The sequence below is a fragment of the Panthera onca genome, chromosome D1 (genome assembly GCF_046562875.1).
Source record: "Panthera onca isolate mPanOnc1 chromosome D1, mPanOnc1 haplotype 2, whole genome shotgun sequence".
In the NCBI taxonomy this organism is placed as follows: Eukaryota; Metazoa; Chordata; class Mammalia; order Carnivora; family Felidae; genus Panthera; species Panthera onca.
Genome location: NC_138348.1, coordinates 55,987,505 through 56,015,362, shown reverse-complemented (window position 1 = coordinate 56,015,362; position 27,858 = coordinate 55,987,505). Strand labels below are relative to the sequence as shown.

The window sequence follows — 27,858 nt, the reverse complement described above, 5'->3', positions numbered from 1 at the left end:
TGCTCTGGGATATATATATTCAAGAGAAGTGCTGGGTCATAGAGTAAGGTACTTTAATTTGACAAAGTGTTACAAGCTTGGCTTCTAGAGTGGCTGCACCAGTCTATCCTGACAGTACGTGAACAGTCCCAGAACCCCATGTCCTCTCCAACACTTGGCATTTTTTAGCTTTCTAACTTTTGCCAATATGTTGGATTTAAAGTGATATTTCATTGTTTTAATTTGCATGTCTCTAATAACATAAGTTTGAGGATCTTTTCATATACTTAATGATAATCTTTTTTGTTTGTTTCTTCCTCTGGGAATTCACTGTTCATACCCTTGCCCCATCTTTCTGTTGGACTTTCTGATCCTAGCTTTGCTGCTAAAACCTGACTTGAGGCACAGCGTTCCCACAGATTGTTAGCTCTTGGGAGTCAGTATAGGAGCGTGAGGGGCAACATGGCAGAGGGATAAGGACATGGACTTTGTAGCCACACTGCCCTGGTTTGAATTCCACCTCTACTCCTTACAGCTGAATGATACCTTGGACACGTTACTTAACCATGCAGTGCCTCAGTTTTCTTAATGCATAACCTGCCTCATTGTGTTGCTGTAAAGATTGAATGTGTTATTATATATAAAGTGTTTAAAACAGTGTCATGTGGGAAGTATACACAAATGTTAGCTCTTATGATTAGACTACTACCTTCCTCCTACTTAGCCATTCTGTACCCTTAAGAAAATAGATATTTGTACTAGCAGGCAGTAGAAACAAGGCAGAGAAAAAAATAGCTCTCAGCCTAGGATCAGAGTTTACCCTCACTTCCTTCACCTTCAGTATTCACAAGACCCTGCCTTTTTGGTGAGTACTGAGTGGAGATAAGAACAGAACAGATCCTGATGGGCACACAGGAAGGAAGTACTGCTGCTAGAGCCAGGTCATGAAAGGACAGACTCCTGTCCTCTTGGGCTGTACACATCCTCTGAATCTTGAAATTAGGGAAAGAGAGTCTGGAAATTCTCTCTAGCCTTTGAGACTAATCCTCACATTGGTAGGCATATCTTTCCACAGACCACCGGAGACCAAATCCTGAGCTGGCTTGGAGAATTGCTGATATTCTTAAGTCTTTGCCTATGGAGAACTTGAAGAGTAGTTGACATAGATCCTTTGAGTAGAAATGTTTCCTGTTGTAGAAAAACGTTAAGTGCATGGAATGACTTACTCTGCCCCCTTTAATCCAGATGTTAAGACCACAAAGGCCTAGCCCATACACCAAAGTCTGTTTGGTACCAGCTATCCAAATTTAAGGCAGTAATATCTAAACCCAGACGTACAAAATGGCACCTAGTATGCTGGCACGAGAACAGAGGGGAGGCTGCAGTTGTCCTTTGATGGATCACCTCAAATAGCAGTGTCTGCTTCCCTTTGTGCCATCAGAATCTCATTTTACTCCTGACCTTGTACTCCCCTTGTCAGCCAGATGGGCCAACTCACCTTCTCCCCATATAAGTCACCTTCTCCCCGATATAGTTCTGAACCTGGGGATTTGTTTCTGCTTCAGCAAAAAGCATCAAAGAGACAGAAATCACTTCATTTCCAAAGTCTTACTGCTGCTTCTCGTTTCTGCTTCTTTTGCCTTGCCTTGACCTCTGGTACCTGGATATTCCTTAGTTTCTGGCTGCTTACTTGGTTTGTGGCCTACTGTTCTCCTTTAGCTCCTAGCCCTTAACATCTGACCTGGCTTTTGACTCTCTACCACATATCAGTGCTGCCTAGTCTCTGGCCCTTGGTTCTAGTTTGACTCTGAACGTTTTGATACTTGCTGGGCATGGCCAACTGCTAAGTCTGTTCTTACCAGCTTTGCCGTAGCTTTCTCTAACCTGGCTAGCCTGTTTTTGTCCTGCTGTAGCCCACAGGTCTGGACACTTCTTTTGGTCGTCAGAGCTAGCTTTGATTACCAGAGCTAAGCGTAGTCATGTAGCCCTCTGGCCTGATCTGGGCTGGCTTCTCCAAGAGGGGTTTGATCCCCGTGAAGCTCTGGATTAGATGCTTTCTAAGTATGTAAATGGCCCTTGGACAAAAAGCCTCCTAGCCATCTGGCAAGGTGTTTGGTGCCATTCTTGGCCACTAAGCAGCCACAGTTCCTTTAGTCCTAGCAATACCCCATAGTGGGGCTGCTGCCTTTTGAGTTTTATTAAAAGTGAGGGAGGGGCGCCTGGGTGGCGCAGTCGGTTAAGCGTCCGACTTCAGCCAGGTCACGATCTCACGGTCCGTGAGTTCGAGCCCCGCGTCAGGCTCTGGGCTGATGGCTCGGAGCCTGGAGCCTGTTTCCGATTCTGTGTCTCCCTCTCTCTCTGCCCCTCCCCCGTTCATGCTCTGTCTCTCTCTGTCCCAAAAATAAAATAAAAAACGTTGAAAAAAAAAAATTAAAAAAAAAAAAAAAAGTGAGGGAAATTTTCTCTGAGGTTGCAGAATGAGTCACTAGCTTGGTTGCTTACCCTCTTTGGCCTCCAAGTTTGTGAAGTGAATTGCCCATTCCCTTTGATTGGGTTAGCTGCCTGAGGGCCGAGCCTAGTCACTGTCTTCTCTCCATCCTACCAGACCACTGTCTGCCCTCCAGGGCCAAGGGCGGCATACTTGGTTGCTTGGACACGTCTTGCAGCCTACAAATTGGACAGACGGAATCAATACTCATGAACCTGGAGAGGCCCAGGTTAGCACAGTTAGTGACACCAGCTGCCTGGAGGGACAGCCTGCCATGGGAGGGGTTGTGATTGAATGGTGATTGGATACAGCATCTGAGGATTAACCAAATTATGTCCCTTTGAGTTTAGATCGACAAACCTTTGTCACTTGGATTTTATAACAAGCTGACTTGTGCAGAATATAGAAGAGCTGCCTTCTTAACACAAGGCTGTGCCGGCATGAGTCCTGGGGGAAGGGTGGTCAGGTATACGTGCCCACTGTGGCCCAGATTCATGTTGTTATCACTAAGATTATATGGAGAAAGGGAAGAGAGCTTGTATTTGTGGAGCTCCTTCTATGTGCCATGTGCCACAAAGTTTCACATACTTTCTCATAACCTGAAAAGGAGGCGTCATTATCTCCATTATTCTGGTAAGGAAATGGAGTCTCAGAGGTGAAGTAACTTGTCCAGGGTCACAGGCAGTAAATGACAGAGCTTTAATTTAAACCCAGGTCTCTCTGTGCTTTTTATAAAATATCATTCTGTCTTCCTAATTTAAGTGTCTTAATTCACATTTCTCTTGACTTCCCCACAGCCCAACCACAGAGTCAGGTACATAGTAATAATAATAACCAATGTTTGTTGAGCACTTATTGTATGGCAGATGGTGTTCTAAGCACTTTACATGCGTTAACACAGCCATATAAGCCAGATGCTCTTATTATCCTTGATAATTATGAGATTGCAAAATGATGTTCTAATTTCATCATACCTTCTACATTTATTAGTTGTCATTCTACAGTAAGGAAGAGCTTTCCTTTCTCTCCATTAACTTGTTTTCAGTATGGAATTATGGAATCTTATTTTACTCAATGGGTTGTAATCCGTTACTGTCATTATTCATGTTGATGCTCAGATAGTCCCAGATTTTATTTTGTTTATTTTTATTTTATTTTTTAATTTTTATTTTATTTATTTTTAAATGTTTATTTATTTTTGAGAGAGAGAGAGAGAGAGAGAGAGTGAGAGCAGGGGAGGGGCAGAGAGAGAGGCAGACACAGAATCTGAGGCAAGCTCCAGGCTCTGAGCTGTTAGCACAGAGCCCGACACGGGCTTCGAACTCACGAACCGCATGATTATGACCTGAGCCGAAGTTGGATGCTTAACTGATTGAGTCACCCAGGCAACCCAGATTGTCCCGATTTTAAAGCCATATTCTTTTTTTTTTTTTTAAAGTTTATTTATTTTGAGAGCGAAAGTGAGCAGGGGAGGGGCAGAGAGAAAAAGGGAGAGAGAGAATCCCAAGCAGATGCCCTGCTGTTGGTAAAGAGCCCAACACGGGGCTTGATCCCATGAACTGTGAGCTCATGACCTGAGCTGAAATCAAGACTCGGATGCTTAACCAACTGAGCCATCCAGGCACCTCTTAAAGCCAGTGTTCTTAACCTCTATATCATACTACCTTTCTAGCAGATATTTTTTCTCACTGCTGTCAATTGATTTGCCTATGTATAACAGCCTTTTTGTACCCTTTGGCTTTTAATCTTCTGGGAAACAGTCTCATCCCACTTATGTGTAAACTAAGAACAAATATGTCTCCAAGTGAGAACCTGACAGACTCTGCTATGAATTCAGTATCTGAGTTTTAGACGTGGATTTTAGCTGCTTACAGACACTTCTCATTTCTCTTTGGAATTATAATCCATACCCTACAAGGATTACCTGTGAAAGGTACTTCTTAAGATCCTTGTAGGTAAGGTGAATAGACACCTGAGATTCAACCTGACCATGCTAGATCAGTTGTAGAAGCACCTCAGCTACGTGGGAGATCGCTTCTGGTTCTTTGATCTGTCTGTGAGGAGTGTGTGTCTGTGGACATGGGAATTACTAAAATTCATTCATTTATGCAGCAAGTAATTGAGCCAGGTTGTTTGCCTGTTGAAGGTAATGAAATTCAAGCCAGTTAGTACAGGGAAAACCCTCAACACTGATGGTTACAGATACTGAAAATCTAACAAAGAAGAGAAAAACTAAAACTACTGTTTGACTTTTTAATAGTTATAATAATTAGAGTAAGTTTTTGAACTGCTTACCACTTATGCCTTCAAAAGCATTAACAGTTCTGAAGGCCAGTAAGCAAAAGATTAACATACTAAGAGAAAAATGGTCAAAGGACATTATGAAAATAAAATCAACTGTTGTGATTCATTAAAAAAGAAACACAACTAACTACTAAACATTTTTTTTTTTTTAATGTTTATTTTTGCGAGAGAGGGCGAACAGGGGAAGGGCAGAGAGAGAGAGGAAGACACAGATCTGAAGCAAGCTCCAGGCTCTGAGCTGTCAGCACAGAGCCTGACATGGGGCTTAATCCCATGAACCACAAGATCGTGACCTGAGCTGAAGTCAGACACTCAACCAACTGAACCACCCAGGTGCCCCCTAAACATATTCTTTTAAGTCCAACCTCATTAGTAATCAAAGAAATTCAGTTGAAACGGTAGTGTGATTCCATTTCTTTTTACCAGATTGACACGTGATGAAGAAAAATAAACACCCTATTTTGAAAAAAAAATTTTTGTAATGTTTATTTATTTTTGAGACAGAGACAGAGCATGAACGGGGGAGGGGCAGAATCGGAAGCAGGCTCCAGGCTCTGAACCATCAGCCCAGAGCCCGACGCGGGGCTCGAACTCACGGACCGCAAGAACATGACCTGAGCTGAAGTCGGACGCTTAACCGACTGAGCCACCCAGGCACCCCGATAAACACCCTATTTTGGAGAAAGGAAGGCCCAACAGTTACTCTCTTTTTCCTTTGCTAGTAAAAATAAAAATTGGTACAGTCTTTCTGAAATTCAGTTTGGTGATATTTATCAAAACCCTTAAAAAGGTTTAAGCTTTTGACTTAGGACTTCATCTCCAATGAATTTAGCCAAAGGAAATAATCAGACATGTGTTACTGAAATATTAAAAATAATCTAATGTTTTACAATAGGAGATTGGCTAAATAAAATATACAATAGTCTTATAGTAGAACACTGTGCAGCTGTTAAAAACCGATGTGGTAGACAGGGGTTCCTGGGTGGCTCAGTTGGTTAGGCATCTGACTTCAGCTCAGGTCACAATCTCACAGTTCGTGGGTTCGAGCGATGAGTCGGGGTCAGAACACTGTGCAGACACACTCGGTGTCTGGAGCCTGCTTCTGATTCTGTGTCTTCCTCTCTCTCTGCCCTCCCCTGCTCTTGCTCTGTCTCTCTCAAAAATAAAATAAAACATTAAAAAAAAACCCAGTGTGATAGACAAATACTTAAAACATGGAAATATGTGTGTTTGTGTGTGTTCAGAGAAAATTTATGTATGATCTTATTTTTGTAAATAAAAATGTATGTACATTGAAAAAATGGATGCTATATATTCCCTTTTTTAAACCATATTTTTTAAGGTTATTTATTTATTTATTTAGAGAGAGCCCGTGCATGTGAGCAGGGGAGAGGGGCAGAGAGAAAGAGAGAGAGAGAGAGAGAGAGAGAGAGAGAGAGAGAGAGAATCTAAGTAGGTTCCATGCTGTCAGCACAGAGCCTGACGTGGGGCTCAGTCCCATGAACCATGAGATCATGACCTGAGCCAAAAGCACAAGTTGGTTGCTTAACTGACTGAGCCAGGCGCCCCTGTTACATATTCTAAAATATTTCCTTCTTTTTAATTATCTATATCTTCTGAATGTTTTATAGTGAACACATTTTTTTTTTTTGTTACAGAAAAAATAAAACATTGGCAGGAATATTCTGTAATAGGAGTGAAGTAAATGTATATACGAACACTTCCTGGGTCAAGGATACTATGCTTGGTGCTTTATAAATTTACCTAATTTAACCTCACTGAGTCTGTAGAGGCCCCTGACTCTGGTCCTCCTCCCTCCAGTCCATTCACACACAGCTACTGAAGTGATTTTTCTAATAGCAGTGGTTTGGAAGGATATACCAAACTGTGAATAGTGGCTACTCTTGGAATTTTAAGGAGGTGGATGTTTTAATTTAGTATTTCAATATGGTATGTATTTTTCTAAGTCTTTGTATTTTGAGGTGGGGAGGAAAGGCGTATGTTGTCAAGTCCCTTCCCCTTTAAGCCCTTCAGTGGCCTGCTTCCTCTCCCATGCTTCTCCCCCTTACACTCTCTGCTCCAGCCCTACTTTCTTCAGGGGAAGCCCCGTGCTCATTTGCCTCCAGGATCTGTAAACGCATTGAGTCCTCCCATTTCACCATCCCAGGTCCGACTCTGTAGCCTTCAAGTCTTAAATACCTTAAATACCACATCTCTGGGAGGCCTTTCTTGATCCCTTCCCTTGGTTTCCTACTGCACATGGTACTTCTTCCATCATAGCCTTGATCACACATTGCTACAATTTTATGCTAAATTGTTGTCCTCCCCAGAAGACTGTAACCTCCATGAGGGCACAGACCCTAGCACAGTGACTACAACACAGGAAGCATTTGACAACTAATTGTTGAATAAATACTTTGTATTTTGTAGTTGTGGAAGCCTATAGGGCCTTAGAAAGGTGTTAAATAACTTGGCCAGAGCCTCTCAGCTAGTAAGTTTCAGAGGTTTCCTACCCTTGACTTTCACACTGGCAGAGTCCATGTTGTTTCCCCTGTACCACTCACTTGAACAGACGCAGATCCAATCCCCAAACAGGTATCAGAACCTGAGACTCTACTTCCTAGGCGTTTCCAGCTTTTGACACTTCTGTCTTTCTGATTTCTTCCAGTGTGGTGCAGGTTCTCCTTGCTGCTGGCGCTGACCCAAACCTCGGGGATGATTTCAGCAGTGTTTACAAGACTGCCAAGGAGCAGGGAATCCATTCTTTGGAAGGTAAGCATAGACTCCCCTGCTGTTCTGAGCACTCTTCTCCCTTTGGCTACCAGGCAGTCTTGCTTTGTGCCAGCTCTACCAGCAACTCAGAGTGAGAGTCTATAAGTTCTTTATCCTCTGGGAACTCATGGATAACCCAAAAGGCTTAGAATAGATGCCTTTCACAGTCCCTTGTGGCTCTATAATTTAATTTATGTCCCTTCAAAAGTCTCGGGGAATAAGACAGAGGCCTGACTTCATGACCACAGCAGGGAGTGGGGGTACTTTTTACCTGGTGTTCCGAAAGTGCCTCAGCCTGTGGAGCCTCAGAGGAGTGGACAATGGAGCAGGTTTCCATAAAATAATTAAGGCAACTGCATGGAATGTGGCTTTGTTCCTCTTCTACTTCCTGCAGACTTACCCTGTTCCGTCCCTGCCCTAGAACTAGAAAGTAGCCTCACTGATTTCCTCCGCCTCAGAAGTCCCTCTGAATACTACTCCGAATACTGCTCCCCCGCCTTCTATATGCAAAATGCAATCCTGTCTCTGGGACTGGCCCCTCAATTTACCATTATGACCCAGAACAAATGTGGACCTTCTCTGTGCCATGACATTTATGTTTGTAAAATGCAGTGGTCATAAGCACCTCCCAAAAGTGTCATGTGGGTTGTTTGGATTTTAGAAGAAAGAGGCAATGTGCACCCGTACTAGGGTTTGTCACATGTCTGTAGGAGGGTAGTCAGTGAAGTCAGTCTTGGTTGCCTCTGGTGAGTGGTTCTTTGAAAGTGAGGTCTAGAAGAGGATGGGTTGCTTTGGCTACAGGCAGAAATGAATATTTTACTTTTGGGCTTTTGCTTGTTCGGACGGTCTCCTCCCTCCCTGTCTGTTATCCTGTGTTGCTTACAGAGGCTGAGATACCCCTGTTTCCAGCAACGGGGCAGCTGAGCAGTGCTGCTTCAGGGTCAGCAGTGATGCCAGGAAGACAGCCAGCCACACTGACTGCCTGAGGGTCAGAACGTTGACTGGAGGGACGTCCAGTCAGGGGAGTGGTGCGCTCAGCCCTCGGAGCTGTCAGTGAGGCTGCCAGACTGACATAGCTCTGGTAGCCCAGAGCAGAGGGGTTGTTGCTGCCCCAGCGAGGTTTCTCAAGTCAGCAGCACGAGAGCAATGTTAAGAGCATCAGAGCATTGCTGCCCTGGTGAAGTGTCGAGTTGCCCTCCCCCTACCTCTCTACCTCTCTACCTCTCTACCTCTCTACCTCTCTACCTCTGTACCTCTCTAAACCTACTCCTTGTGTCAAGCTCCACCGCTATGGCTAGACCCTCTACAAAGCCTTTACTGTCCTTGGCAATAATTGCAACCTGCCCTCAGCTGTTCTTTTGAATGTTCTCTAAATCTTGACCTTTTATATGGTTATTTGAACTCTAATCTGCCCATATGTCTGTTCTCTCCTCCTCAGCTGACAGTTCCATGTGCAGGCCATGACCTATGCCTCTTTGGATTCCCCACTGAGCTGGAGGAATTATGTTCACTTCATGTTTCAGAGGAGAATTTCATAAGTACCAAACTTGCCCTATATTTGCAGCTTGCTATGTGGAGACTTGCTTTGTGGGCTATCCTCTCTTTACTCAAACACAGTATTACTGTCCTTAGCTCTGTCTTCTGTCCAGATGCTCTCACCAAAAAGCAAGGAGGAACATTTGCTGAGAGAGCAGAGCCAGGTGGAAGGGAAGGGATTGTTTGAATAAGTACCCTCTCACTTGCTCTCAGGATTCCAGCAGGGTTCAGTCATTATTTTAAAAAAAAAATTTTTTTTAATGCTTATTTATTTTTGAGAGAGACAGAGTGCAAGCAGAGGAGAGGCAGAGAGAGAGAAGACACAGAATCAAAAGCAGGCTCCAGGCTCTGAGCTGTCAGCACAGAGCCCGATGCAGGGCTCAAAACTCCCAAGCCGTGAGATCATGGACCTGAGCTGAAGCCGACGCTCAACGAACTGAGCCACCCAGCTGCCCTTCAGTCATTATTTTTGATTTCACAGAATCTCAGAGCTGTGAAGCCGTGTAGTCTAACCTTTACTTTCACGCCAGTCCCCAACCCCTGCATTCTTTTATGTCTTTGTTATCTCCAGATTGATGCTCATATCCAACATTCTATTCTAGATCCATAGTCAGTATACTTTTCCTAGAAAGAGCTGTATAGTGGCTTTTAAGCTTTGTGGGCCTCAGTTTTGATTACTCAGCTTGGCCACTATAGTGCAGAAGCAGTTACAGACAATACACAAATAAATGTGCATGGATATGAACCAGTAAAACTTTATTTACAAAATAGGCAGTAGGCTGGATTTGGCCCATAGACTGTAGTGTGCTAACCCTGTTGTAGATATTTTCTTTCTTCCTTCCTTTCTTTCTTTCTTTCTTTCTTTCTTTCTTTCTTTCTTTCTTTCTTTCCGCTGCCTGCCTGCCTCCTCTGAATTTTTAGCTCTCACACTAGCCATACTGCATTCTGTATAGGTAGGTAGATAGACAACAAAAATATTGGAGAAGGCTATTATATTCCTTATGAAATAAAGATTAAAATGTTAAGTATCTCATTTTGTATGATCTGCAAATTTGGTGTGTAGGCTTTATGGATTCATATGACATTCCTATTTAACAGGCACTGTTCTAGGCATTGGTGAATTAGACAGACAAGATCCCTGCTATCATGTACTTTATGTGCTAGTCTTTGGTTTAAATGTTCATAAGGATTCCATTCAGTACAGAGCCTTGGACCTCATAATCAGGACAATTTGGAAGCATTATTCAACATTCACAACTGAATCCACCAAACTTCATTTATCTCTAGCCTCCATTTGTCCTGTTGTCCACAGAATTTTAAGAGATTTTCTTAGATTTCTTGTGAAAATAAAATGTGTTTAGCATTTGCCATATTTTTTTTTTTTTTGCCCAGTAACCCTTTCCCCAAAAGATACTAAATTATTCTGGCATGGCCTTGTGTTGTCCATAGAGAACCCATACTGATACCCAGTAATTACCTAAGTGTTAAAGAACCATTAAAAAAAAAATACTAGAATTTTGTCAGAATCATTGATGAACTCAATCTTGTAGCTTGCAGGATATGCCTGTCTTTGCACTTGTTTTGTTGTTGTTAAATTCCAGACTGCATCATTGCCTGCCACAGTTTTCTGGCAGCTTATCTGATTTTCCCTGACATATCAGTTTGAATGTGGTCTCCCCTCCAACTTCATGTATGCTAAGTCCTAAAAAGTGACGGTCCTTTAGAATCATCCCAGGACTCTCCTCTCTCCTTACCAAGACTTTAGCTCCTTCTTAACCAGATTTCCTTTCTTTTTTTCATTTAAAGATATCTCATTCTTTCATCTATTCAACCACTATTTATTGCCTACTGTATCCAATTCTGGGTCATTCTCATTGATGAAGTAGACAGAAACAAAAGAATCTTGTGGTTCTCTTTCCTTTGGATTGGACATACTTTTTCACAGGAGGTTACCTGACTTATGGGATGTGTGAGGAAGCTAGAATAGAATACGAGATGTGAGCCCCTTGCCCAGAGTGTGTCCAAGCAAATCCAGAGGAAAGTCAAAGGCTCAGTTGGACGGTCCTTCACCTTTGGAGCAGAGGCCATGCTAAGTCCATCAAATTTACTAAATTTCTAGTAGAATTTCTGTGGGTCTTATACTGTGCTCAGTACTGAAAGGTGAGTTGTAGTTTGTGACCTTGGAAGGATCTCCCCAAATCCCAGTAATAGATCATTTTTCTGCCTTATCAGTATCGTGAACATCAAGAGATAAAGTATATGACGTGTGAATTGTAAAGTGCTCTACAGTTGTAATTGCTTATTAGTTTTATTTCTTTATAATTCAGTAGCATTTACTAAGTGTCAGGCACTCTGCCAGATGCTGGGAATGTAGAAATGAATATACATGGTCTAGCCAGTCAACAGTGCTCCCAGTCAAGTGAGAAGACAGACCTATGAACAAGACACCACAGTACAGGGTGATAAATGCAAAGGTAGATGTACAAAGAATATAGATAGCACTGATAAAGGCAATGATGAGTTCTACCTGAGGGCAGGCTATCTAGGAAGTTTTGAATTGGGTCTTAAGTATGAGTGGGAGATTGACGGGCAGACTAAGAGGGATGGATCTTCCAGGCAGAAGGAACAACACATGCAGAGACATGGGGTGGGTGGGTGATAGCAGGTGGACTCATCTGCCACAGTGCTGAGAAAATAGCAAGAAGTAAGACTAGAGAGGGAAGCAGGGTTCCACATGAGAAGAACATTGTAGGACAGTCCTAGGGTGCTCACACTGTTTTCTGGAGGCCATTAAAGGATTTTAAGCAAGGAGATGCTCAGTTTACGTTTGCATTTTAGATGGATCATTCTGATGGGGTGGAGGATGAAGTTGGAGGGGAGTGATCAGCAATGGCTCTTGACCTTTAGGGGATGATAGGCCCCTTTGAGAATTGGATGAGAAGCTATGTTTGTCTCCCCCAAAATGCACTTATAATTTCTAGGGATTCTTAAAAGTGATCTTTGGGAATGGAGAAAGTAGATACGAACAACATACTATGAGGTTGAGTTCTTAGCCAAATGTGGAAATTGGTGGAAAAGGAGGTATCCATGGTGACATCCCAATTTCTGATTTGGGTGAAGAGTTGGATGTATGGGTCTGGAGCTCAAAGGAGAAGTCAGGAGATAGGGATGTAGGAACCCCCTGCATTTACTTGGTAGGGACTACAGTGGATGTGACTAAAATTGCCCAAGGAAAAGAGTTAAGGTAAGAGGTGAGGGGACAAGGTGTGAGGAGGAGAGAGGATCCAAACAAGGGGACCAAAGGTATCAGAGAAGTGCCCTTGTTGTCTATGTTCTGCCTGCTCAGCACAGGCACAGTCTAGAAAGGAAAGAAACTTCTGTGACCTCCTTTCTGAGACTTTATTATTGGTTGCCCCATTCCTAGTGAAACCCTTCTCCTGTTTTACATATGACCATTGCTCCTTGGCAAGAAGCCTGCTCAGTCAGGCACATTACAGTATCTCCCACCTTTGTCAGAGTTGGTGTTTCTGGGCAGAGGGCAGGTCTGCTAGTGCAAGTGATACAGGAGTGCGTGGCATAGAAACCCTGCTGGCCTGACTGTTCTGTCCATTGTCGTTAGCCCTCAAGAGTGGCATCTTCAGAGGCATAATGGTGTCCTGGAGAAAGATCAGACTTTGGTGCCAGGCAGTTATCTAAGCTCTATTCGTCTAAGTTCTGTAACTTACAAGCTGTATGGTCTTAAGCAAGTGACTTAAGGTTCTTGAATTTCAGTTGTCTCCTCTCTAACATAGGGATAACAGTACTCATCTACAGGGCTATTAGGATGACTAGAGATAAGTAAAGCATAGTGTAAAGGATAATGTCATTTGATGAAGAATTTCTCTACTATAGTGGGTTTTGACTCCATGCAAACCTTCCTTGGAGGTACTGAGCAACTCATCACTCAAGGGGCATTGACAGAGGCTTGGGTGTCTGCCCATCAGGGATTCTGTATAGAGGATTCTTGCCCTGGGTCATTGGACAATATGGCCTCCAAGGCCCCTGTCAGCCATGTGATTTCTAAGATTCTAGAAACTCCAGGCTCACCATCAGAGCAGGTAATGTACTTAGAAGTAGGATTTGAGCTGGGCTTTGGAGGGTGAAAAGGAAAGGAAAAAAGAAAGGATATTCTAAGCAGGGACACAGCTTAAACAAAGGCACATAGAAGGGACAGATGTGGAGGAGAACGTGGAGATCACTGCTGCTTCTCTACCAACTCATTCCCTGATCTTGACCACATTCCATTCAGTGCCTTGCTCCCCACCCATGCTCACTCCAGGAGAGTTCCACTTGTGGCTGGCCGATGGGTGGTGGGTCCCAATCCTCAGGTGGAGGAGGCAATAAATTAACGATAACAGTAAACAAGTCGCCCAGCCAGGGATGCCGCAGGCTGCTTGTAAGTAACTGTTATAAACATTGGGTGTCTGGGGCTGTCAGAAATGCAAGCGAGCACTCTGAGCGCCTCTCATATGTACAATTAAAACAATAAAACACGGCAGAAACATGACCAGAATAGGATATAAATCAGCTTCTCTTCTCAGCTCCAAGTGGTGGCTGAATAAAGATGAGTCGTGCAGAAGCTGGGTTGGCATAGGACCCTTCTGGGGAGTAGGCCGTACCTCCCAAGGCTAACCCCAATAGCCTGGGTGGTCCCCTTCCCACAGCTCCAGGGGCTGTAGGCCCTGGCCTGCTCCAGCTGACCTCCCCATCTCTGTGTCTTCAGATGGGGGACAGGACGGTGCAAGCTGGCGCATCACAAACCAGTGGACAAGTGCCCTGGAGTTCAGGAGATGGCTAGGAGTTCCCACTGGCGGTAATGGAACAGCTCTCTATAACATTTCTCCCCCTCCCCAGGACGTGCCAGGGAGTCGTCTCATCTTAGCTCATCTATTCAGTATAAGTTAATCACCCAGCACCCACTGTGTGCCCAGCCCCTCTATCCCCTTGGAAAACACAAATTTAGATGGAAGAATAAGCCTCCCAAGGGCGTAAGAGAGGTCCCCAGTCTTTGAGTAGCGTGATTTAAGTCTACAGATGTTAGTTCTGGCCTTGGGCTTGTACTGCTTTTAAAAACTCGTCTGGACTTTCTCCCTGGAAGAGACCCTATTTGCCACTTTAAGCTTCACTCCTAGTGAGGTCGTGGGCTAATGCCATAAGTACAGAACACTTAATAGCTATGACACCTGCGGTATTTTTTTGTACCTCTCTGAGGCTCTGTCTCCTTATTTGTAAAATAAAGGTTACCAGAAGAGTTAGAGATAGTATATTTATCCCTAGCCTAAAACCTAGAACATAGAAGGAATTCCACTAATGTAAATTGCTGTTTTTATATCATCATCATTATCCTCACCATACTTTTATGGAACTTCATTCAGAATCTTTGACATGGGCTTCCAAATGCTATTCAGTGGTAGCAAACTGTTGTCTGTAAAGAGCCAAACATTTAGAGTCTGAGGAGTGGCCTGGTCATCACCTAACTGTGTGACTTCGGGCATTTCTCTTTATTTCTCTGAGCCTTGATTTTTTTCATCTATAGAAAAGAATAAACTATTGGTTTATTATAAAGATCAAATTGAAGTACTTATGAAAGCACTTGAGAAGATACAAGGCATTGTGCAAATGTGTGAGATACTAGCAAGAAAAGTAAATAGTAATAATAAAGATTGAAGACTGGACCAAGACAGTCTTTGACAAGTGTCCAGTCAGAGGTGCAGATAATAAGGACTATCAGAGCTCAAAGAAGAGAATCTCTGGTTGAAGCAGTCAAGGAAATAAAATGGTATCTGAGCCCCAAAGTATAAGAAGGTTTTATGGAGGGCCTGAAGGTGGGTGCGGTTGGGTGTGAGGGGGTGTATTATATCTACAACAGTGAGGAAAAGAAAAATGTGTTTCAGGCTGTTAAGTGAACTTGTCCGGGTGAAGCAGCCATACAGCAGGTTTATTTTGAAGAGTAGTGAACGGGAAAGATGTGGCATTAGTAGACTGGGGCCACCATAAGATAATGGTGATGAGGTGGCTGCAGCAGCAGGTAACACTGATGCTGTGTGCCCGTAGCAGCCCTGTGATGTAGGCACTAAAGGAAACTGAGGCAGAGAGATGCAGCCAAATGCCAGCGGAACTGTCTCCTGCTCTTACACAGAACCCGGCCACCAGAGCAGCCTCTAGGTGTCCCACACTTAGCCCAGAACCTCTGCTGGTCCAGAGTCTTGGAAGGCTTGGGAATCTGCCAGGCCAAAAGCTATTTGGGCAAGTTATTATTTTTAATAATGTCCCTGCCTCTTCCTCATCAATGTCACAGCCTTGTCACTCCTCCAGGGCCAGCGGTTCTACATCTCATTTCTCAGCAGTGCCAGCCACTACAGAGTCACCAGGATGGACAGTGCACTGTGAATCCATCACGCCTGTTAGCCAACTTCAAGATGAAGTGTATCATCCAGTTAGGTTAATTGTTCCCCTCCTTTTAGCCATATTTATATATGTTTGACTAGGAGAGGGAGATAGACGAGTTGACATGTTTTGTTAAAAAGAATAAATTTGATACATTTATAAAAATAAAAGAAAAGTGGGATGAGGTGGCAAAGGACTAGTCTTGTGATTTTTAACTGATTTACATATTTTGTGTATAAATATTTTTTCATCAAAAGTTCCAAATCAGGGATGGGTCCCACACACCACACAAAATATATTAGAGACATTTATATGGATAGCAGGAAGGGAGACAGAGGGCTGAAATTTTCCAGGCACCCAGTGATTGATGGGGGCTGAGGCTCCCCCTGACGCTTTATTGAGTTTCCGATGATTATCTCTCGCTGAGACATTTTTTACAGATGACGGTCGAGCTGTCACAATGGACCATGGGGGAAAAAAAAACAACAATAATAACACTTTAATCTTTTTACTGCACTGCTCCCTAGTATCTCAGATTCATCTTCCCTGACGCACGCAGTTCATTATTCTGCCCCTCCCTGGATGGGAAATAAAGGAAAATAAATATATATGTAGACACACTTACCCACATACATACACACACACGGACTGGATATAAAAGAGACCACCTCAGAACCAGAGAGAGGCAGAATTTATTGTTCTTTTTGCAAGTGTTGAGGTTTATTAGTAGAGATGCTGGGTTGGCTTGGAATTGGCTATTAATTACAGCATTTTGTATTTGTTTTTATTGCAAGTTTTTAACATTTTGAAGAAAAGGCAGAGAAGAGGCAAGCAGGTATAGAGATGGGGAGCACAGAGGGACCAGGTTTGGCCAACCAAGTAGCATAACTGGCTGAAAGGCAGAGAGGGCAGGCTCTTCCTCTTGTTGCCAGCCCTACCCGGAGGATCCCTGGAGCTGAAAGAATTCTGCTTTAGTTGGGATGGGGGCAAAGCAGGGGCAGTGGGGGAGGTTTAAGCTCAGAGTAATGATTGGCCACCTCAGAGGGACTCTAGATGGCTGTGAGATGTTACTGCTGTGAGAGTTAGATGAGATGGGAAGAAGAGGAGGGTCAAACACAGTGCCAACGTGTCTACAGACAGCAGAGTAACACATTCTTAAGAGTTTGCCCCACTCTTTGAATATGATGGTATGAAGGTGACATGTGGGCTCTGGAAAGCTTGACCTAGGTCTGTGTTCAAAGAAGGGGTCTTGGCCCAGAGAGGATGCCACACTGCCTAGCACCACAGGCAGGGTCAACAACCTGTCTTCTTGAAGTTCTAGGCCAACCTTCCTGTTCTCCCCCTTCCCTTTCATGGGGGTGAGAGAAGATGAGTTTGGGGTCCTTGGGGGAAGGCTGCCCTTGATGTGCCCTCAGTAGAGTAAGTGCGGACCCAGTATTACCTTTAATTCTTCAAACCTTTTCTGAGCTCCTAGTAGAAGGTAATAATGAGATAAGCAGAGTCCTGTTCTTAAGCAGAAATTTTCCGGTCCATGGGCAGAAAACATGGTGTCTGTGAGAACCATTTTCAAGTGGGGTTTGGTATTCCACCTATAGGCCAACCTAGAGACCACGGGTGCCTTCTTTGTATGAAGGATAAAAAGATGTGTAAGACACAGTATCTGTTCCTTCAAAAACCTGTTTTCTGCTTGGGGAGACAAACTCCAACATCCACTCACTAAGGAAGTATTTATTGAGCACCTGCCATGTTCAAGAATATACATAAGAGGCAACTGAGAACATTTAAGACTAAAAAGAGAATGGTAACTAATTTGATACAGACTAGACATTACTCAAATGCACAGAGGGAAAGGAGATCGGTGAAGATCAGGCTGTTTAAATCATAAAAGATGAGTAACATATAGATAAAAGGAATAATGATGTCATGTAATCACATAGAGAAAAGAGTACAAGCCTTGGAGTTAAACAGAGCAGCTCAATTATTAAATATCATTGTGATCTGAAACAATTTATACAACCCTGTAAGTCATGGTTTCTTCATTAATTAACTAGGAATAATAATAATAACAGCCTAATGATTCTTGGGAGGAAAATAGTTGTAAAGTTCCTAGCACAATACCTGGCATATAGTAAGTGCTCAATAAATGGAGGCCATTTTTTTTTCTTACTTCACCAAGAGTTATATATTTATTTGAGTATTGGAGAAAGACTCTAAGTCCTAGGGTATTAGGCATCAGGACTCACCTGTGACCCTCTACTGAGTATGAAATGGGCTCTTGCAATGAGCCTGACACATTGTATAGTGTTAATCTGAGAGGTGATTCTCGTCAGAGTTGGAGTGGCATCAGGAAGAGGAAAGGGCACAATAATAAATGTATTAACATTATTGACTATCTATTGTATGTCAGGCAGTGTGCTCACCTCCTTACATACACTTTTTAAAAATATAACAGCTTTGTTGAGATTTAATTCACATCCTGTACAGTTCGGTCATTTAAAATGTGTAAGTCAGGGATGCCTGGGTGGTTCATTGGATTGAGCGTTGGAACTCTTGATTTTGGCTCAGGTCATGATCCCAGGGTCATGGGATCAAGCCCCACGTCAGGCTTTGCGCTGGGTGTAGAGCCTGCTTGAGAATCCCTCTCTCTCTCTTTCTCTGTCTCTCTCTGTCCCTCTCTCTCCCTCTTTTTTTCCCCTTCTCCTTCCTACCCACTCCCCCCACTTGTACACATGCTGTCTTTTTTTTTTTTAAGTTTTACATTTATTTATTTTTGAGAGGCAGAGAGAGACAGAGTACTAGTGGGGGAGGGGAAGAGAGAGGAGACAGAGAATCCAAAGCAGGCTCCAGGCTCCCGGCTCCCAAGCTGTCAGCACAGAGCCCAGGGCTCAAACCCACAAACCGTGAGATCATGACCTGAGCCGAAGGCAGACGCTTAACCGACTGAGCCACCCAGGTGCCCCCACATGCTCTCTTTCTAAAATACATACATATATAAATATATAAAGTCAGTGTGTAAGTCAGTGGCTTATAATATATGCAGAAGAGTTGTGCATTCATCACCGCAGTCAAGTTTTAGAACATTTCCATCACTCCATAAAAAGAAATTCCATTCCCCATTTCCTCTCAACTCCTCCTAACTTTAGACAGCCACTAATCTACTTTGTTTCTATAGCTTTGCATATTCTGGACATTTCATATACATGGAGTCATACAATCTGTGATCTTTTGGACTGACTTCTTTCACTTAGCATGTTTCCAAGGTTCATCCGTGTTGTGGCATGTGTCAGTGCTGCATTCCTTTTCCATAGCTGAATGGTCCATTAATGAATGGACCACATTTCATTTCTCCATTTATCAGTTGAGGGACATTTGGGTTGTTTCTCCTTTTGGCTACTATGAATAATACTACTGTGAATATTTGTGTACACGTTTTGTGTGAACATAATGTTTTCAGTTTTCTTGGCTTTATACCTAGCAGTAGAATTGCTTGGTCATAGGATAACTCTATGTTTAACTGTTTGCAGAACTGCTAGACTGTTTTCCAAAGAGGCTGCACCATCTTACATTCCCACCAGCCGGGTATGAAGGGTCCAGTTTTTCTGCATCCTCAGCAGCTCTTGTTACTGCCTTTTTTACTTTGGCCATCCTGATGGATGTGAAGTTGTATCTTGTGGTTTTGATTTGCATTTCCTTGATGGCTAATGATGTTGATCATCTTTTCATGTGCCTCATGGCCACTTGTATATATATCCACTCAGATCCTTCATCTGTGTTTTAATTGGGCTTGCCATTGAATCTTGCAAGGTAGGTGGTGATATCTGTTTTACAGATGAGGAGACAGATTCTGAGAGATGTTAAGTATTTTGATCAAAGTTATACAGTGAGTTTTGCTCCCCAGTCTCCTCAGTCATTATTGACCTCTGCACAATACTGCCTGCTAAGGATTCATGGTAGGATCACCAGGGTCCTCTTATGGGGAGTCTTGCCAGCAGGAAGGGAGGAGTTGAGACATTAACTAGGACTAGGTGGGAAAAGCCTCTGAAAGTCATAGGAATATGGATATATTAACAGCTCCAGGACTAGGAAAATGGCCATTTCCTAGGTGCCAACCATTTCCTGTGCCCCTTACTATACCACATCATCTCTGATTTTCACAGTAACCCAGTTCATAGATATTTATGTTCCCATTTTACCAATGATGAATTTGAGGTCCAGAGGGACAAAGTAATTTTCCAGAGTCAGCAGGATCAGAATTTGGTTCTCTTGAACTCAAAATTCTGAACTCTTTCCTGCCAGAGATATTTTATAAAAGATGGATTTCTTTCAGTGTTATTTGCAGCATTTACAAGCTCTGCAGGCCATGGCCCAGCCCATGGAAAGTACTTAATAAATGTTTGGTGGATGAATGAGGAGATAGACTAGAGTATATGGTGTAAAAGGACCAATTCCAACTGGGATTCTGGAGGCGGGCAGAAGGAGGTATAAGTGAGATATTGGAGGTCTCATCCCAAGGCTTGGTGTCCTGGGGGCTTTGCTCTAAGTTTCTAAACATAGGGCTTGGGAAGAGTGCTCTGATGCCCAGACATCCTTAGCTTCTCTGGAGCAGGACGAAGCAGGTGGAGGTGGGATGGGTTTGACTAGCCTTGTATCTTTCTTGTGTTTGTCACAAGAACATTAGAGTGGGAGGGACCCTCAGAGACCATCTAGTTTGATGCTTCTTAGAGTTTTCTCTGAGGAGCAACACAAAGGGCTTTTTTAAACTGTACATTCCCAGGCCCTGCCTACTAAAAATTGCTGAGATGGGGGCCTAAGAATCAACATTTAAAAAAAAATTTATTTCTAACATTTATTTATTTTTTAGAGACAGACAGAGAAAGAACATGAGCCGGGGAAGGGCAGAGAGAGGAGACACAGAATCTGAAGCAGGCTCCCGGCTCTGAACTGTCAGCACAGAACCCGACTTGAGGCTCAAACCCATGAACCGCGAGATCATAACCTGAACCAAAGTCAGATGCTTAACCAACTGAGCCATCCAGGTGCCCCAAGAATCAACATTTTTTTTACAAGTTACCCTGGTGGTTTTGTTCCCACTAAAGTTTAAGAACCACTGGTGTAGAAAAACTCTTCAACTTTAAAAATAGGGAATCTGGGGGTGCCTGGGTGGTTCGGTTGGTTAAGCATACGACACTTGATTTTGGCTCAGGTCATGATTTCGTGGTTCGTGAGATCGAGCCCCATGTTGGGCTTTGTGCTGACAGTGTGGAGCCTGCTTGGGATTCTCTCTGTCCCTCACTCTCTGCCCCTCCCCTGCTCACATTCATACTCTCTGTCTCTAAAAATAAATAAACTTAAAAAAAATGAAAATAGGGAATCTGGGGGCACAGAGGGATTGAAATGCATCTTCAGTTAGTGAAAGAGTCATTTTTGAATCCAGTTCTCTTGTCTCTTGATCTTTTTTGTTCTTGCTGTTCTCCATGCTGCTTAATCCCCTAAGAAAAATCATTGCATTGCATGCCCATAGTTTTCAAGGTAGAATCCAAATACTCTGAGTCAGGTCTCTGCCTCCCTGGGCAACCTCATCTCTGCCCGCAGCATTCTAGGCTTACTGAAAGACTCAGTTTCTCCAGGGGCCAGGTAGTGCAGACTTCATGCCCTGGCCTTTGCACATACTTTCTTTCCTAGAATGCCCTTCTTCCTCTCTCCGTCTGGCAAGATCCTCTTCATCCTCAAGACCGTTCTTCTGGGAGATTCCTCCCCAAGCCACATGACCTGTGCCCCGTCTTTGCTGCCATTAGACCCTGTGCATGTATGACTCTCATAGCACTTACTCTTTTGAGGAGCTCAGTATTGGTGTGCTCATGGGCAGGCAGATGGTTGAAGGTTCTCATGTTGAGTGCTATAGATGTGTAAAATACTGAGGTGATGCTATATGAAATATATACAGAAAATGTTATGAACTAGTTACTGTTATCCATGATCTAACTGGGGGTCAGAGGGAAATTTTAACACAAGAAAGTATTACAAGGGGTATTGTTAGGCAATAAATGATTAACTGGTCAGATGGGTATGCCTAATCAACATGACAGGCATCCAGAGCAGAGCTGGGAAGAAAGGACTTCCTGGAAGAGGAAGCTTGAACAGGGCTTTAAAGAACAAGTAGGATTTGGAGAGGAAGGAGGGTTTTCCAGGCTGTGGAAGAAAATGAAGGGCCTTGCCCTTCCCAGGGATAGTCTCGTGGTGACCCTGCACAGGAGGTCTCTCTCCTGCCCCATCCCCTGCCTGAAGACAAACACAAGAAGCAGAGCTGACAGTGTCCACATGGGTTGAGAGGTCGGCCTGCCCATGCTGGCAAGGTGCTGTCTCTCAGGTTATAGCGAGGATTTAAAGAGGTAAAAGATGCACAATATCTTTTTTTTTTTTAATGTTTATTTTTGAGAGAGAGAGAGAGACAGCACTTGAACAGGGGAAGGTCAGGGAGATGGAGACACAGAATCTGAAGCTGGCTTCAGGCTCCAAGCTGTCAGCACAGAGCCCGATGTGGGCCTCGAATGCACAGACCATGAGATCATGACCTGAGCCAAAGTTAGATGCTCAACCGACCGAGCCACCCAGGTGCCCTGATATAGAATATCTTGAGGGGGGGGAAGCTAAGAGCCCAAGGCTTCTTCCCCAAGACTCTGATAAAAATTTAACCTACATCCTGAGCTTCAAACCAGGTTGAACAACCCTGGATTATGTGAGGCTTGAGCCTGCAGGCACTGACAGAAGCTGGGCATTGAGAAGTATGAAGGATAAGGCCAGGCAGGCTCCAGATCTTGTTCTGGTCCACCACCAATTGGCAGTGTGCGTTGGGCAGGCCACCCAGCTTCTTTACCTCTGTCTTCTAATCTGTTGAGTAGAGCGATGGCATCTGTCCTAAGTTGCCATGGAATGAGGAAACAGTCACATTGAAGTACTCTCGAAACTATAAAATGCTGCACAAATGTACGGGGTTGTTCTCGCATTTGTCAGATTAGTCACAGACATTTACTCTCCTGGAGACATGCCCACATCTTTAAAAGCAAAGGCACCGCTAGACACTCCATGACATTAGATGGCACAAGTTCTGGAGTGGCAGGTAGAGGCTGGCTGAGCCTGAGGGAGAGGCACTCGTTTCTAGGGTTGCCTTTCCCCTGTACAAGGCAGTGGTAATAAAGCTTTTGTTAACCAGAGACCACCCATCTTGCCTCATATGCCTTTTTTCAAAGTCTCCCCCCGTAGACTTTGCAAATGAGGACAAGTGCCATGTCTGATTCATGTCTGTGTCCCAGTGCTTAACCCAAGGGAGAGCAACATTAGTAAATATTTGTGGTGATGATGTCTTAAAAAAAAAAACCCTGGTACCAGATTTGATTGTCATAATATTTAAACACATAGTGTTCCTCAAATGATTTCTTATCATACCCATTTTACAGATAGAAGAACTTAGTAGTGGCAGAGCTTAAAGTCAGGACTGCATGACCCCATTACCTTAAATCACTTTCTCACTGTGGGAGACAGTGGCTTTTTTTTTTTTTTTTTTTCAATTTCAGCAGTGCTGGCAAGTGGCCAGGGCTACATGAAGGGCTTCAGGTACTACTTTCACCTCTGCTGACTCCTTGACACTGCTGGGTCCAGGGAATCCTGCAGAGTGCACATCAGGCACATACTGGCCACACCACCCAGGTATAGACTTTGCAACATCAAAAGACAGAGGTGGGAGCAGACGGATGACAGTGGGATGCGTTATCATTCTCCCTGTGGTCAGAGGGGTGAAGAGACGGGAATGGCTGACTTAGAGGAGAAGCAGGAGCCTGAGCTCATCTCTCCCTGGGCTGGTAGAGGCTGGGAAATGTCTTCTTTTAGGAAGGGGTCAGTTCGCTGGCTGAGAATTGGCTCAGACAGGGGCCTCGAAAGACCACCTTGGTGGGCAGCTGGTGAGCCAGTCTTGAATGAGTCACTTTAGCTTTCGTGGATTTACTTACTCTTCCTCAATGAGAGTGGGTAAATATGTGAGGGCACGTGCCGCACCTCTCCCCACACCTCCTTTCCACCTTTAGCTACTTGTTTTGGATAGAGAATAGTATGACATCATATGATCTGGGGGCTTCAGCAAGATCTTCTGGGAGAGGCTTCTCGAATTGGGTGATGTCAGGAAAAGAGCTTCCTGCAAGAGCACAGAATGGGCCTAGCTGACCTGCACTGGGTCCTAACTGATTGTAGCACCCTTCTCAACTTCAGTGTTCTCATCTGTGAGATGAGAAAATAAACTTACACCTCACAGGCTTATTCTGAAATAAATAAGGAAAGGAAAATGCTCTAGAGATTGTAGTACACTACTCACTTCAAAAGAGTATTCTGTGGAACACTAGTGCTACAGGATTTTAACAAGGACAAGGGAGAAAGAGTCTGTCAAACAGGGTACTGCTGACTAACAACCAAATTAAACAGCTGGTTCTTAGTCAGCAGTGCGCCTTTCAGAAGGGAAAAGTGTATGCAGGATTCCCCAAATGGGACCACTTTTCACAGACAGAATGAACTTTGGAAGCACAAGACCAGACAGGAAGGATAATAGCTGACATTTACTGAGAGGTACTATATGCCAGGCACTGTTCCAAGCCCCTTTGCTCATAGTGTCTTGTTTAATCCTTAAAACATCCCATGAGAGGGTACTGCTCTTTCCATTTACAGATAAACTTGGCACAGAGAGGTTAGGTAAGTTACCCAAGATACACAGTCAGTAAGTTCAGAACTGGGATCCAAACACCAGGGTCTGGCTCCTGAGCTCACTTATTTAACAGCCACGCTCTAAAACAAGGTAATACTAGGACCTTATTTATGTATTACGCATTTATTCACTAATTCATCAAGTATTTGTGAAGTGCGTATCTATGTCCAGACACCAAACTGGACACTGGGGATACAGCTCTGAAGACAGTCACACTTCCTGTCCTCAGTGAGCATTTGGTCTAGTAGGGAACATAGTCAAGTACACAGATGGTTACAACAGAATATGATAAATACTGTAATTGGGAGATGCTTAAGGTGCCAAGGAAGCCCTTAGGAGGAATAACTGCCTCAAATTTAGGAAGAGTAATACTGGAGGAAGTGACTTCTAATCAGAGGCCTAAAATGAATTGGAGTTAGTCAGCTGAAGGCATGGAGAGGGAAAAGCGTTCCAGGCAGTGGAATAGTATTTGTAAAAGTTCAGAGGCAAGAAAGCTCATTAGGAAGGGCATGGTGAGAGATGAGACCTCAGAGATGAGCAGGGGTCTTCCTCACAGACATTCCTTATTAGCTAGACTATGATGCTGGTACTCTGCTGACATTTGTCCCTGAACCGAATAGCCCCAACTGTGTTCCCTGAGTTCATCTGCTTTTTATGGCAAACATCCAGTGTATACCTCTGTCATTGTCCTCACAAAACAGTGTTATAATTTGTCTGTTCCTGATTCTTGCATCAGACTGTTAATTTCTTAAAGTCAAGAATCATGTCTTACTCATTAGTGTCTCCAGAAGCTACTACTATGCATTGATGCTCAGTAAATGTTGTTTGTTGAATAAGTGATGTGTTTTCTTTGTAAAATGGATTATATCCTTCCTGCTTTTTTGAGCCAACTATCCCTTTTCCTCAGGTTCATCATTATATTCAACAGCTAATGTCCTGTGTGGCAGTTCAGTGATACCCTTAGGGGCTTTTGAGGTGCTGTATTCTGTGACTTCCTCTTTCAGCTTTTTATTGTGCTGTTCTTTTCCCTTCCTGCCTGGGCAGCCCTTGGTTTTAATCAGTCTGCTGGATTCTGAAGCCTCCTCCCCAGGCTTCTTGTTTGTTTCTCCTAATCTGCAGTGGGCTGGAAACAAGATCACTTACTATGATTTGATAAGACTATTTGTGACTAAGAGTTAGTCATTTCTGAGTTAGGTCCTAAAGGCGACCTATGGGGAAAATGCAGATGCACGTGGGACTTGTATGTTAGCTATTCAGAGGCCTTCTTCCTGTTCTTCTTGCTCCAGGAAAGGTCAGATAACACTCAGGGGTTGGGAGAGGTCATCAGTCTGGAGAGCCTCTGTGTGGTACAGAAGAACTGATCTACCATTAATTGACTAGACTACAAGAAAGTCTGTCTGTTCTTCAACTATACACTCCACCAACTTCATTCTAGCCAAACACTTGAAATGCTTCCACCTAAGCTCGCTTATCCTGGTGCTAGCTACAAACCTCAGACCGATCTTTATTAAGGCAAGTTCCAAGGAGAATGTGCTTGTACCTTCATTTGAGCAGAGAAAGAAGAGGGAGTGGGAACCAAGGCTAAGACCAAAATGTCTGGGCTCTGGGCTCTGATTCCCTTATTTGCAAAATTAAGTGACAACGTGATATGATGTAAAGAAAGAGGACTTGGGGGTGCTGGTGGCTCAGTCAGTTAAGCCTCTGACTTCGGCTTACGTTGTGATCTCTCAGTTCATGAGTTCAAGCCCCACGTCGGGCTCTGCACTGACAGCGTGGAGCCTACTTGGGATTCTCTCTCTGCTCCTCCCCCATTTGTGTGCACTCACTCTTGCTCACTCTCTCTGTCTCTTAAAAAAATAAAATAGAAGAAAGAGGACTTGGATTAGACCTGGGTTTTAATCCTCACTCAACCACTCATTGACTATGTGACCTCTATACCTCAGTTTCCTCATCTGTAAAATGGAAATTATAATACCTACTACAGAAGTTAGTTAGAAGAATTAAATAGATTGTGTGAAGTGACCATTCCAGGCAAGAGTAGAAGGTCAGTAAGTGAAGTCTACTAGTATTAGGAAGAGATGTGACAGTCTTCTGGTTTGGGGGACTTTTAAGTAGGAAGTCTAGTTTCACAAGAGGGGAATTGCATAGACTCCATTCCGTGACCACTTGGAAAAGAATGATTTAGAAATGGTATGGTGCTTTTAACTACCTAGGCAAGGTTACCTGTTGACTGAATTATACCCTTTATCCAATGAGAGTTAAGAGGAGCCTACCTTTGCAAGCCCTATGGGCTAGGGAAGAGGGTGTACAGGTAGGTAGACCCAAATTCTGCCCCCAACAAACTCAACTCAGGTGGGAACATAGACCGTAGCTCCAATAATTTCTCCATGAGGCAAAAAAGAAACCCTGTCCTCTATGCAGGATACTTACTGTTCTAAGTGGTCTCATTTCCCAAGGTGGGGCCCCAGAGGTGGGATAACCTTACAATTTATTGTCCAAACTGGGACTGTCCAGGACAGTAGGCATAAACCAGACCCATCCAGGGTACACTGGGACATCTGTGGTCACCCAGCCCAGAGGGTCCTGCAGAAGTGATGGAACTGGTTTTAGATTCTTTCCTATCAAATTAGAGGGAGTCATGAATATTAGCACTGGACCGAACCAAGGGTTTTTGGCTCTTTGACCACAGGAAATACTTATCCTTCTTACCTTAAAAAAAATGTTCATAGTACATCATTAAAAGTGAAAAAAAAAAAGATAACAAAACTGCAATATAGTAAGCTCTAATATTATAGGACCTATATGCATGTACATATATAGAGAGATACATATATATGTGCTTTGTACGATTTATATGTAAGACACACACATACACACACACACACACATAAATATATATATATATATATATATATATATATATATATATATATATACCAAAATATTAAATGTAGTTTCTTGAGTTGCTGAACTGTTGATGTCTTTTCTACTTTGTATTTTTCTGTGGTTTCAAATTTTTAATGGCTTTTTTAAAAAGTTCTTTCCAAAATACTATTAAATACTCACTAGATTGTAAAAATCTTCAGATTAGAGAGATGTATGGCTGTTATTAGCAGAACAGTCTCTTTCTCCCACCTGACTCCTCCATTAGCCTACCCCAACCTTCTTTATTCACCTGGATAGTTTCTCTTCACCCTTCAAGACTCTCATTTTTTGGGATACTCTCTTCATGCGCAAAGTGAGCTAAGCTCTCCTCTGCTTTCTATATCATCCTGTTATACCTCTAACATAGCATTTATCTCCGATAGCACTGTAAATATCTGTTTGTTGTCTGCCTCCTTCATTGGATTGAGTCAGGGATCATATCTGACTCTTTTCTGTGCACCCAAATGAATCCTAACACATAATAAATGTCAGTAAACATTTGTGGAATTAACTGGTTTTGCTTTACCACCTCTTGCCCTGCACAGATGGCCCAGCACTTAGTAGGTACATCATGTGTTTAGTAAGCAGGTACATGAGTGAGGGAGGAAAATAAAGAACCAAGAAAAAGGTGAGATTGGTGGCTCATGGCATTTGTTGCTAATGGAAGGGTTTGTGTTGCTGT

The 27,858-nt window shown here is 43.4% G+C and overlaps 1 protein-coding gene across 5 annotated transcripts in view; it reads left to right on the top strand.

Moving 5' to 3' along the window:
- CLPB (ClpB family mitochondrial disaggregase) overlaps positions 1–27,858 on the top strand; it is a 143,248-nt gene that overhangs the window by 44,485 nt on the left and 70,905 nt on the right. For 3 of the 5 annotated variants that reach the window (XM_060605702.3, XM_060605704.3, XM_060605706.3), the window contains exons 4-5: positions 7,440–7,543; positions 13,842–13,931. In XM_060605702.3, coding sequence (XP_060461685.1) covers positions 7,440–7,543; positions 13,842–13,931 — 194 coding nt within the window. The remainder of the gene's footprint in view (positions 1–7,439; positions 7,544–13,841; positions 13,932–27,858) is intronic. The other 2 variants (XM_060605703.3, XM_060605705.3) reach the window with 1 other exon arrangement.